Here is a 13,442-nt window from a genome sequence, read left to right as displayed (position 1 = left end):
AGAAGATGCGATGAGGGCAGTAGCCACTGGAGATGACGCAGAGAAAGTGCAAGCTGTATGCAAATTAACGTCACTGAATCGGGGCGGATTAAGTGTCCACATCTGATTTGGATGGTCTGCAAATTATCCGCTGCACAAATTGGTATTTGTACCTGTGGGTAAACACAAAAACAAATGCTGGCAAATACCTAACATACTCAAACATCCCTGACTTGAAATATATTTTGGGAGACTTTCTGTTAATAGAAGTGGTCGTTGTGGTTTAATATGAATAATTTGTACACATATTTCAACACATATTCCAACTGACCCTCAACGCTTGCATTCCAAATTGAGAATATTACTTTTAAAGATTAATTGATAAAAATAAAAATTTTAACACAGAGAATGTTTACTGACTCTTTTGCAAAAAAAAAAACAAATATTTACATTTATTGGGCTATGCAAAAATGCCAAAATAAAGATTTTTCTTTTTAATTAGTAGTAATATAAGTTAGCTAATCTTTTACTTTGCATGATATCAATTTCCATTTATCTTTCACCTGAATTCCATTAAAAAACTTGGTTGAAAGCTAGTAAATCGGTCAAAATTATTTTTAGCTGGTAAAAAAACTAGAAATAAAATTATTATATTTCCCTTTTCTTAATATTAATTTTCAATTGTTCTACCTTTCCAAAGCGTGTAAATCAGTAAAATAACCTTAGGCTGATACAAAATAAACTATTCTTCTCATTGCTTATTACATATCCCAAAATTCCAAATTTTCAGCACTCATTACAGCATTATGTAATCAACCCCATCTGCGAGCACTCGCTAATTAGAATCGGTACGGGTCACCCCCGAAATTGGCCAGGGAACTTGTCAAGTAAGGCAAATTTGCTGTCATGACTGCGAACTTGGACGTGGACATGAGCCTGGACATGGATGTTGATGTGGACATGCCACCGACACCGCGTCGAGTTGTCCATCAAAAGAGATGTCAGTCGTCAAACAAAAAGCACAAAACATACAAAACCCCGAACGCAAATCGCAGATGGCGGAAAATCGCCCTTGACTCGGAGTAAGCATATATACTCCAACTTCAACTTAAACTCAAGCTCCAACTTCAACTCCCACTCCTATTCGAAGGCCTTGACATTTGGAGTTGCGTGCGGGGATCATTAGAATGTTTACCTGTTCGCTGGCAGAGTATCTGCTGGATTTTTGACATCCAGCAGGTCGCGAGGGGAGATCCGTTTGTACGGAACGGACAATCAAGTTACCAGCGGCCAGCACAGGGTCGTGTGATTGATGTGAACATGTCAGCACGGACATGAAAGTGGTCGGAGCCGGGGATTGGGATGGCAGGAAGCATAAATTGTAGACAAAGATGAGTGCAGATACAAGATACATGCTGCCATTACACGACTCACAATCAGCTGCAGATACAAATTTATGTCATGTGCAGTCGGGACATGTGAATGACAAAAAGCATCGCCACAGTCTGATAGAGTTTTGACAACCGGTTTGACACGGCGAGAAAATATCACTGGGCTATGCCGTTAATTAGGTCTTTTTTTTTACGACCAACAATTCAGCCCATTGAACCACAAGATAATACATACAAATCTGGAGATACAATACGAATTGGATCCAGATGGTGGGAAATATAATTTTGCACAGATAGGTCATTCTTTAAATTTTTGCACAACTTACTTTAAGGTTTTCATTAAATATTTTGAAGCAGTCCCAATCTTCTTTCTTTCACACGGCTTTATATCCCTTTATTCTTGATTGTGCATTATTTAAAAAGAATTCAGCGTACTTATATATTAAAGCTTTTTCAAAATGTACCAAATAATAATAAATTCCTATTAAAGTGGTTTTAAAAATGTTTGCTATTTATTAACAAATTTCTACAGGTTTTCCGGAATGAAACGTACGACTTAGATGTTTAAAAAATTAAAATAGCAAGAGCCTTTGAAGCAGTTTTGAATAACTGTTTTTCAATCTGCACCGTTTTCTATCCAATGTGTCATTCGAATTTTATTTGTAAAAATGGTTTTATTAGAAATCAATCGCAAGTCTCCGTAATTAATAATAATTCATTTGATTAAAAAAATATAATTTACTGATTATTCTTTAAGTATTACTCAAACCAAAAAATAATTATTATTGTTGCGATAGAAAAAAATGTATAATAAATATTGTTTAAGCAATATTTCTCCGATAACTTATTGTGTGAAGCATTCTTTGGAGAGATTGAGAGACAAACCAAAAAACCATATTCCGAATTAAATTTGAATTATCTTTTATTTTGTATAAATATATTTATTACTACTACTTTTTCGATGATAATATCACCCAAGCTGCGGTCACGTCCTTACTGAATCAGCAACCAATTTTAACTTTTAAAATGTGGGTTGATTACGGTTCCTGTTTGAAACTGATGAGATATATGAATATATTGAGAGGACTGATGCCATCATTTTTTTCCTGTGTGCACTTTGGGGTTTGGGAGCCGAAGCTGGAGTTGCCGGCAAGCCCAACTCGATGGCTGGGGTCAAGTGGCCACCTGACAGCAACTTTCCTTGGCCGCGCCGATTTCACCGATGGACGATTCAATCGGTGAGCCAGGAATGGAGATGGAGAATCGGGGAATTAGAGAATTGGAGGAGCTGCGCCTCCAACTTGGAAACTGTGCGTGCTGTTGACATTGGGTCATAAATTCTGGTGGAAAAGAGACAACAGTTTTCATTGTTCGGCTGCTCAGATGCAAGACTTTTGTTTGGAGAACTCACAAATATGGGCACTAGGCAAACACCGATACGCGGCAATAGACAAATAAATACCACGGATGCGATGGGTTTGGGCTGGGCGAGGGGTGAGTGGGCTTGAATTGGATTGGGTTGAGTTAGTTTGCGGAGGCTGCAACCAGCTGTCCGAGCCAAACTGTTGACTTTGCCCTTGCAGGCCGCGTTCAATCCGGTAAACAAAAAATCAAACTACCCCTGGGCTGAAAACCCAGGCCCGAAATCAGGCCAAAGACGCCACCAACCTTGGCAACTTTGCAACTAGGCAACTTTGAGGGCGCAAATGGGTCATCAGGCCACACGTCATCACGATGACCTACTTAAAAGTTTTTCTATGTCAGGGATATGTACAGGTCCAATTTGCGACTGTTAAATTGTACTTAAACAAAACATAAAAAAATAAAATATTTGAAGACTTAAAAAGTCTTAAAAGTAAAAATGAAATGGCGTACCTTGTGATCGCATGTTCAAAAAAGCGATTTTTGAAATACTTAATGTTAATTTTTTAAGAAATATTGAAAAGAATTTTCAATTTTGTCGTTTATGGAGCTCGTCTTAAAAGGCGATTTTTATTAAAGTTCTATGACCTTATTTTATGTTTATATACCAATTTACAACGGATCATCATTTTCGGATGTATGTGTCTTTGAATATATTTTTTAATATTTAAGATGATGAATAAAACTTCTATTTGTTTAATTTTAACAAATTTAAAATTAAATTTTTACGTGAAGCCATTATTTTTTTTTAGTTTCCCTCGTTCTTCATTGTTATATTAATTTCGGATAAATTTGGTAAATCAGTATTTTTTGTATAGTCTTAAAAAATTGTATTTCAGTTTTTAAAATGTTAAAATGAAAATCTATTTAAAATACTGAATGAATGAGTATCAAAAATATTTTTGTGTTAAAAAAAAATTGCAGAAGAATATTTTTTTAATGCTGAATAAGCGAACATTTTTAATTAATTGCCAAAATAACTTTTATATTTTTAAATATAAAATATGGTAACCATTTAGATTGCATTTTTTGTTTCAAAAAGTTATAGCGAATTTTTGCACTATTATCCACACCAAGGACATTCTGCCAAGGGCAAACACAGACGAGGTGTTACTTGACCTAGATTCGGATGCATAGAGCTCCCATGTCAGCGCTGTGCTGCTCCACTTCTTTGGAACTGGGCCACTGGATATAACATTGGGGGAATAGCTCCACGAAACAGTTTTCAAACTTGCTCCATGTAAAAATGCGACGGGAGCAGCAGCAAAAGCATCCACCAGCGCCGAAAAGTATGCTAGTGATTTTCATTTTTGACATTCAAATGGTTTGGGTACTGGCTTTTCCACGGCGCGAAAAACGGTGAAATACTTTAAATCTTCCAATGGCAGTTTGGCCACGAACCCGTTTTAAGGTGTTTTTCACGCAATTTTTCAGAATCTGATTTCCAATTAAGATTTACCAATTTTTGCGCAACTATTTCACTTTTCAAATAAAACAAAGTCGAGATAACTGCCAATTATTTTTTTTATTTAAACGGTTAAAATTACGTTTTTTAATAATTTATTTTAAGAGCTTTGAAATAAATCGAATACTTTTCAAAAAATACAATCGAACATGATTTTGATACTGTTTTTTTACAAAGAAAATTAAATTAATTTTAAGACAACAAAGCCCCTCAGTTAGTCTCACCCTGATGAAGATGGCTAAGATATTTTAATGAGGTATGCATAAAGTCAGAAATATTCGTTCAATTAAATTAAAATAAAATTAAATGAATGGAACAGAATTCATTTAATTTTTTTACACAAAAGTACGACGCCGATGACGAACATGATAAGAAAAAAAAGTGTAATACTGTTAAAATACTGAATGCAATACAGGATTATAGATTCAAGTAGAGAGGTCTGATTTTGCTCGATTTCCTTGTGGCACTGCGTCGACAAAGGTTTTGGCTGATCCGAGTCATGCAAAATGCACTCGATATTCTTCAATTTCGAGTGACTCGCCTGGAATTGCAGATATTATGAAAGAATATTAAGTCAATCCTATTTGTCTAGCGTTAACGAACCGTGGTGTATAGTCTTTTTACGGTAGGCGAAGAGCAGTTGCACAGAAACGGATTTCCCTTGGTGATCGCATTGGTCCTGAAAAGGACAACCAAGCTGTGCATATCGGTCAGATTGTTGTGACTGACATCTATAAAGGGTATACGGCATGGGTCATCAGGCATTTCCGTGAGAAGGTTGTGGCTTAGGTTCACACTCTGCAGACGAGGCATTGTATTGAATTTGAAACTGGACAGGCGCGTGATCATGTTGTTCGACAGGTCCAGGTGCTCAAGCTTCTCGAACTCGGTTGAGTTTAGCTTTGAGAGGATTGTCTCATTAAGTCTGTTGCCAGACAAACCCAAAGTTTCAAGCTCCTGGTGAGATAAACACTTGATATCTATGTCGGAACTCTTGCAATTTGCCTTAGGGAACCCATTTATCGACTCAGAAATGAAACAGCCGCATTCAAAGTAAATTGTTGGGCAAGAGACCAAAGTGAGAAATCCAAGTAGAACCTAAAACGGAAATTGAAAAATATTTTATTAACTTCAGTTTTATAAATGTTTTTACAATTAAATAGCTAAGTCAATACTCGCCAACATCATCTTAGCTGCTGAGACACTAAAAATAAATTATCTTTGAATGCAACAAAATGACTAGGAAAGAAATTTGAGATAAGATTGTATCGCGCTGTTATTCCGACCGATGCACTCACTTTGGATTATAGATTTTTTTATTTATTTTTTTGAGGTGAAAATATAGCAAGATAAGACTTGGTCATTGGTAATTTAATTTAAGGCAATCGAGCTTTTTTAGTTGTGCACTTCACGTTGTAATACTTGTTTTCGCAATTTTCCCTCTACTAACTGATTATTTTTATATGGAAGATAATTACTGAACAAATTGCAAGGGTCTGTGCTGAAAGATGGTTATGAAAGTGAGTCCGTAAAAAGCATTCTTATATATACATGCTACTTGTCTAAAAACACTTATTAACAGAACAAAAGATTTACATTATTAAACATTTCTTTTCTAAATGAGAAAAAAGTAGACCTTGGGATTCCGGCTTACACATAGCTATATATTGTATTGACCATGACATTTTATTTTTTTCGGCAAGCCAAAGTTAATACACCCTTGCAGCTATTAAAAAACCATAAAATAAAACGACTGTATTCTTATGCGTACATGTTAAAAATAATGAAGCTATGTCGATTTTCCAAAACATTTTTATCGTTCCTATGGTAGTTATAAAAAATAATTTAATTTAAAAAAACGAGGCTTTTATTATTTTGTATTTGTTTTTCCGATTCTTCCTATGGGAGCGTTGCAAGCTTTTGCCTGAAATTATAGTACTCTCTGCGAGGGTATACAAACTTATATACAACACATTTCAATTCACTGATAACAGCTTTCAGAAGGCATAACATTCTGTTGTACTGGGGCTCAATTGCTTATTTTAAAACGAATTCTCAGCAAGTAAATGGCTGTTTAATATATATAAAATGTATAGTTCAACATAATGTTGTTTTTCACAATTTCAAGATTGTGAGTAAGCTTGAAGTGAGTCAATATTTGCTCAGTATAAAAACGGACAGCAACGAGAGTCGTAAAATCTTTTGAAATTATAAAACATAAATATAATATTAGCAGCAAAAATGTGTTCCTAAGGCCAGAATATATGACTTTTAACGGTTATTGATTATTTCCAACGAATATATAAATTTATTTTTATTTGCAGTCAGCCAAGGATATTTTAAATAATAAATTCAGATCAACCACTTACCAATAAACTTGGAAAATTCATATTAACAAAGGGTAATAAGGTTACGTAATATACAATCACTGATTCAAAATATTTCGAAAATGTTAATAAAATTGTTTCTTCTTCAAATAGGTTCCCCAAATATACATTTTAAAAGACAAGGCAGGAGGGCAATACTTAATAACAAAATCAACATAACACAAGAAAGGAAACAAACTTCAGCAAGCCGAAGTTTATATACCCTTGCAGTTGTTACAAATCTACTACATTTCGATTTCTATGCCTATATGACTAAAAACAAGAAAGGAAAGCTAGCTTCGGGCAGAGCCGAAGTTAATATTCTCTTACAGAGTATTCTGTAAATTATATTCTCCAAAATTATTCAAATGATGCATTATTAATACTCATAAATGATGATTCAGTATTAAGAATCAAAAAAAATAAAAAATCCCAACTTCCTAACATTAAAAACACCAAAGTTATGGCATTTTCGATCGTTCAGTTATATGGCGGCTATAGGATATAGTCGGCCGTTCCGAAGGGTGAGTGCAAAGTTTCAATATCTTTAAAACTGAGAGACTTGTTCGCGACGCGATCCTGAATATATATACTTTATAGGGTCGGAGATGTCTCCTTCACTGCGTTGCACACTTTTGACCACAATTATAATACCCTCTGCAAGAGTATAACAATGAAGCTATGTCGATTTCGCGCTGAAATTGTTGTCCGATTTTAATTTTATTAAAACCGTAATTCCATAATATTTAAATATTGCCAAATCCCAAGGAACAAAAAAAAATTAAAAACAACTAAGTTATAATTTTTTTTAAGTATTTGTTCCGATTATTTCTATGGGAGCTACATATATGATATAGTCGCCCGGTCGAGCTCGTTCCCACATATATACTACCTACAATAGAAAGACAATTTTTGGGAAAGTTCCAAGCGGATAGCTTTAAAACTGAGAGAATAGTTTGCGTAGAAACGGACGGACAGACGGACGGACAGACGGACGGATAGAAGGACGGACGGTCGGATAGTCGGACATGACTAGATTTGTAGGGTCGGAAATGTCTCCTTCACTGCGTTGCAAACTTTTGACTGAAATTATAATACCCTCTGCAAGGGTATAAAATGTATAGCATCGTTATTTTAAATTTTATTCGGATATACTAATAGTCCAAGTGTTCCAATCTGATTTCAATATATACACAAACAAATTTAAATCTGCAACGATGGTCCGATCATAACGAATAATACACCAATCGACTTTCGAAAAAAAAGTTGCAAGTGCAAATGTAAAAAATTGTTCGAAAAATTACCAAACAGTAGAAAATGCCTGCCAGGCAAAAAGCTCAAACACTTTTTGTATATATACTATACTAGCTGACCCGGCAAACTTTGTTCCTTCATCTTAATTTCATTCATTGCGCAGTCAATAGATTTGAATGAATGCATTGTTCCATTGTGAATTATGTAGTTTAGGTCATCTACTTCTTTATTCTTAGCCGCTAAAATTGCTCTCTCACTCAACCATTCATTATTTTTGTAGTTAGAAAAAATTTCTGGAAATACATTGTTGATAAGTTCGTCTTTTGATGAGACACAATTACAGAAATTATTTTGAAATGATATTAATCCGCTCGATTCATCGACAGGTACTTGACCATTACCGATGGTTACAGCAACTGCCTACCAGAAATCTTCAGCAGATGTATCATTAAGCAATGTAACTCAATAAAAACATAACTTTGTTGTCTAAAGTTAGGCAGTTGGGATTTTTAGTATTAAGAGCGCCATATGAATAATTGACGATTTGAGGTACAGGGTTTTTTTCGTCGGCAGCCGTAGATCTTGGAATTACTGGCTGTATTGGTCGGAAATCGCCATAAGTTTTTAAAGTAAAAATCGGATTCCTCCTAATCCAAAACCATCTCGAGACATTGCGTAAGGATCTTTCTAATGTATCGGATTAAGCTGCCATATGACTGAGCGTTTTGCAAATATAACGTTGGTGTCTTCAATAGTTTGGAAGTGGGATTTATACGAGTAATTTAGAATGCTCGATATGAATAATTCGGAGATATCCTTCTACACAATATGGCTGCTATTCCAGAAGATAGCAACTGCAACCCCCTATGTTAGATTTCCTTTCCTGAAAACAGTTGCTGAAATACTAATGACATGAGGAATGTCTTTCCAGTTCCACACAGGGGCATCTAGAAATGATATAAACCACCCTTTTTCATCATCGATTGCCTTCATTAAAGTAGTCATAAACTTCCTTTTGTTGGTAATCTTAAGCAGGGGTACATTCCTTTAGAACTACTAAATCTAATTCCTGGTGATCATATTCACGTTCCCGTTCCAATTGCTCGATTAAATGCGTCATTCCTTTCACGAGTATGTGTCTTTACCGTAGACCTGGAATTAATAGAATTACCGCACATCGAGAAAGTAACACATCATCTTCGATCAAGACTAAAGCACGATTATGTATCTCCTCATTCATCTCAATATCGTGATTTCTGGAACTGACACGAATTTGATGTAAAATATCTTCTGACATATTATCCTTGTATTTATGCCACAGGTAACATGGGTTTGATGGAAAACATGTCGAAATTGGAGATGCAGAGATAATGGCTTCAGCGATTGTCGTATCCCAATGACTGTCGCTTTCTAATAACTTCAATTCTTCACATGCAGCACGATATGTTGGGAATATCACACCATTAACAGTTCGTAGTGACTCAAATGACGTTGGCCACGCACATTTACCAGCAACAACCGCAAATAGAAACATTCATTACTCTTTAGATGAACTGTATACATACGACCAAGAGCATCAGTAGAACGCACATCTGGATACCCAGGAACCGTATCGCCTTGCTTCCGTCTTAGGATAAAAATCCTATGTCCTTCTCCTGGCTCTAAACTACCTCCCTTCCAATTTTCAGCTCAATCGGTTAAGCCGTTCTTGAGTTATAAGTGAAGTAACTAATACGACTTTCTTTTATATATGTATATAGATTATAAACTGAATCGTGCCCGCTTTGAAGTCCGCAACTTCACAAATCCTCATAAACGCACATAAATTTTGAGGAATGTTTTTCTTAAACCCATAGCATTCATTTGAAATTGACTTTTCGAATCATACTTCTCGGTATTCGAGAAATTAAATTTATACGGTCCAAGCTTAGAAAGATTATTGAAGTTGTTGAATTGAGTTTTTATAACAAAACAATATCTTTTATGTTTGTTCATTAGATATCGTTTATTTTTTCGTAGATTTTTGGTATAGTCACAGGTAAGCGAAAAAAACAATAAATGTTTTTTACACATAACAACTTGTTTTTTCTGGAGTAGCTAATCATTACTTTATTTATAAATTGTAGAATATGAATGATCAAGAAATTTTCTTAGTGGCTCATAGTTTTCCGTGCCATATCGATTTCTTAGGTTAAAGCTATCGGGTTGAGTACTTGCAATTATATTCTTACATATCAGATATTAACTCATATAAATGACAGGTGCTAAAGAAAGTTCCACTTATAAAACAAATCATTTTTTCTATAGTTGCAATTATATAAAAATTTTCGCTTGCTACTTCCTTTTTAGGTTTTATTAGTACATGGTTTATTGCAAACATATTTGTAGCAATTTTGAATATGTCTTAAGCGTAATCTAAAGGAATTATTTTCAAATTTTATTAATTAATTTAAGTTTCTATTTTAGGGTTTTTGATATAAGGATTATCCAAAATTGGATTCCTCCGGAAAAATGTTCTCTGTTTATGCTGCAGTATTGATCTATGATTAAACTGTCTTTTCTAATGGTTTACGAATGGTTTGCATATTTATTTTCAAAATTACAACGTATTTAATTTCTTTCACTTCCTCTTTTTAGGTCACGGAACGGAAGCTAACTTTTTCAAGAAGATGACAGATATGTGACATCTATAGGATGTAGTCCGCACAAGGGATGGATCCGAAATATAATAACATCATCATATTAGTAATCAACCAAATTTATCTAGTTATATCGGATCGCTTCGATGACAGCTATAGATTTTTTCAGCACAATCAGTGTTCACATATAATAATATGATTTAATAGAAGAGTTATATCTTAATAAATTGCATTGTTCTATTCTGCTAGTATGGCAGATATATAAGAACTGTAGGATATAATCACACGAATTAAAAAATTATTGTGAAGTGTTTTGCGTTTTAAGACCAATTATTTTAAGAGAGAAAAATGCTTTGCGAAACAAAGTTTGAATGTAAAATATAATATTTGTATTTTCTTGCAAAATAAAATTAATCTTAAAAGTATATTTAGTTGCAAAGATCACTCAGCCAAAAATACTTAAAAGATACACCTAGTGCGCGGATATAAATATATAAGTTTGTTACGTACACATACTAGAAAAATATGATCTTAGTATAGTAAATATATTTGTCAAAACCCGAAAAGCTTTAAAGAAGTTCTAGCTCCACTCTAAAGTTAAGACAAACGATATCAGTACCACCTAATGAGTCAAGCGATTAGCTGTTGCTGCCAAACCTTTAATATGTTATTTATAATTACTTATATCATTCCCAAATCGATCGGGTTTTCTGATCTGCTGTTGGATAACTGACACCACAGGTTATTGTAGGACAACGGAATGTTTGACTTTGTTTCCACCTAGATCTGAGTGGAATTTTGGAACACAGTGAATAGGACGCACCTTTCACAGACCTCTATATAAAGTGCTGGGCAGTTAGAACCCAAAGAGCATTGTAACAACGCACTATGGGGCCAACGACCACTTTTGTTGGCCAAAATTAATAACTCTCTCAATTTTAGAGATATCGAGATACAACTTTACCAATATATGTTAAAAAGAATAGGATCGAACAAATATATCCCATAGCTGCCATACGATCGATTTATTCAACTTAGTTGTTTTTTAAGATAATCGAATAATTTATTTTTTTATTATATACTTTTTAAATACATTTATATTATATTTGTTATATTTTTTATATCTGCTTCTGAATAGAATTTAAAATGCAAAACAGAATGTTCTTCGTTCCACAAAGGTTCAATGTAAATGAACAAAAATCGGATTAAACAAGTTGTTTGAATTCAAGTCCAATATTGCTTGGAAAATCTAAAAGATTCTTATCTTCATCGATACTACTGTGAAAGTTGCAAATTTTGAGGTTATGTACTTAAAACTTAAATTACGCAAAAAGTGGCAATAAGTGGCGATTCTAACAATATACATTTTAACAAGAATTTAATACTCTACAAATCTCAATTAGTTTCAGAAGTGGACTCCGCAGGACTCACTTTGTTGCTCTACTTAAAAATTAATTTTCTTATTAAAAAACGCGTTTTAGACAACTCACTTTAACACTTAAGTACAAAGACAGCACGATAGATTTCAACCGTTTAAACACACAAACACTTTGTAAACACCATCATTCATCGAATTTTTATCACAAACATTTTTTTGAACGCTTATAAACTGCTTATTTAAATACTTTAAAAATGCAATTTATAAGTCTAATTTCAAAAGCACGTGGCTTGCATCTTAAACATCTGATTTAACAGCTGCGCAATTTATCGGAATTCCTGAAACGTAACATTGCAGATTGGTCTTCTGTTAATATATCCTAAAACAACTTTTTTGGTTTTGACGACTTTTCAAAAATGGGTTTTGGCCAACAAAAAAGGTCGTTGGCCCCATAGTGCAACGTCTACACCACAAGGAACCATTTAATTTGACTAGTACGGATGCTTGAACTTTTCAACAAAATTATCACTCCAATAACTCCTCTTTGGCATTATTGGTATAGTCATAGTTTTGTCGTGTGTATATAAGTTATTTGCTTACATATATGTTCTTCATTTCCATTTTGCAAGAAAGATGTTCAATCCAGTGATTGTACTGTCTTTTATTGTTTTTTTTTTTTTGTAAAATAAATTAAAAAAGCCCTTTTCTTAATTTTATTGTTCACAGCTAAAATAAAAAGCGTGATGATTAGTAGTTTTTAAATTAGTGATGAGCTCTCACGTTCGATAGTTATTTAGGTGTATATATCAATTTCGATCTATTTGTTTTCACTTAAAAATGATCGAGTATCTGTTACATTATGGATGTTCTTTCGAAAAATAATATATAAATGAGTTATTTAAATTGAACTGTCATTTCTTGTTGCATTTTTACTGTAAAAAGAATAACTAGGACCCTTTTCTTACTTTTATTGTTCACAGCTAAAAGTAAAAGCGTGATTAGTAAATTTTGCAACTCTGAAATTTGTTATGTGTTCTCAGCTTCGATAGCTATTACTATCTGTTTCATTAAAAAAAACAACAAGATAACAAAAAACTGCCATAATTGTATTTAATATTTAATGGGAATGCGATTTTAATGTTCCGAGTTAATTAAAAATTTTGTTTATTTTATAACTTTTTTTTTAATGTTTATAAAAAACCAGTGTTTTAAAAAAAAAAGATATCAGAGTGTGTTGCATAAAATTAGAGTCGCATATTAATATAATCATACACTGCAAAAACTATGTGCTATGGAATTTACTTGTTAAAGAAACTCGCCGGAATGATGCCAATAAAAGCTGCCTCTGTGGTTTTTGTATGTACTAAAAGGTCTTTGCTAAAGATGTATTATTAAAATGAACTTTAAGTGTAATTTAAACAAAATTGTTAAGAAAAAAAACAAACAATTGAAATTACAATATAATTTTAATTTTTAATTTTAATTTTGTTGAACCAAAGCTTTTGAGAGCAAAGAAAGGCAGTTGGACTTGTTGTGCCGGCTGACAGT

At 33.6% G+C, this 13,442-nt stretch overlaps 1 protein-coding gene and 2 long non-coding RNA genes across 4 annotated transcripts; 2 read left to right on the top strand and 1 right to left on the bottom strand.

Moving 5' to 3' along the window:
- Positions 1-4,337: 4,337 nt before the first annotated feature.
- On the bottom strand, positions 4,338-12,629 carry LOC108049072 (leucine-rich repeat-containing protein 53-like). Its single transcript, XM_017130120.2, has 3 exons — positions 12,495-12,629; positions 4,861-5,355; positions 4,338-4,798 (listed from the first exon to the last, which is right to left on the bottom strand). The coding sequence occupies exons 1-3, from the start codon at positions 12,513-12,515 to the stop codon at positions 4,580-4,582; spliced, it is 735 nt and encodes a 244-aa protein (XP_016985609.2). The 5' UTR covers positions 12,516-12,629; the 3' UTR covers positions 4,338-4,579.
- LOC108049073 lies at positions 5,673-10,941 on the top strand. 2 transcript variants are annotated; one of them, XR_001769519.2, is made up of 3 exons: positions 5,673-5,777; positions 10,344-10,454; positions 10,515-10,941. It is a non-coding gene; the product is annotated as an uncharacterized LOC108049073 (long non-coding RNA). The 2 variants fall into 2 exon arrangements; XR_001769518.2 differs by having other exon boundaries at positions 9,199-10,454.
- Positions 5,916-6,908, top strand: LOC123037572. Its single transcript, XR_006417555.1, has 3 exons — positions 5,916-6,403; positions 6,582-6,666; positions 6,738-6,908. It is a non-coding gene; the product is annotated as an uncharacterized LOC123037572 (long non-coding RNA).
- Positions 12,630-13,442: the final 813 nt, after the last annotated feature.

This window comes from Drosophila rhopaloa, unplaced genomic scaffold (genome assembly GCF_018152115.1).
Source record: "Drosophila rhopaloa isolate 14029-0021.01 unplaced genomic scaffold, ASM1815211v1 contig_178, whole genome shotgun sequence".
Classification (NCBI taxonomy): Eukaryota; Metazoa; Arthropoda; class Insecta; order Diptera; family Drosophilidae; genus Drosophila; species Drosophila rhopaloa.
The sequence above is the reverse complement of the archived record's forward strand: the minus strand, read 5'-3'. Positions and strand labels throughout refer to the sequence as shown.

Coding starts and splice junctions, on each gene's coding strand:
- LOC108049072 (XM_017130120.2), bottom strand. CDS start 12,515: ATGGAAATGAAGAACATATAT. Junction 5,356..12,494: donor TGGAAATGAAGAACATATAT/GTAAGCAAATAA, acceptor TTTCCGTTTTAG/GTTCTACTTGGATTTCTCAC. Junction 4,799..4,860: donor TAAAAAGACTATACACCACG/GTTCGTTAACGC, acceptor CTGCAATTCCAG/GCGAGTCACTCGAAATTGAA.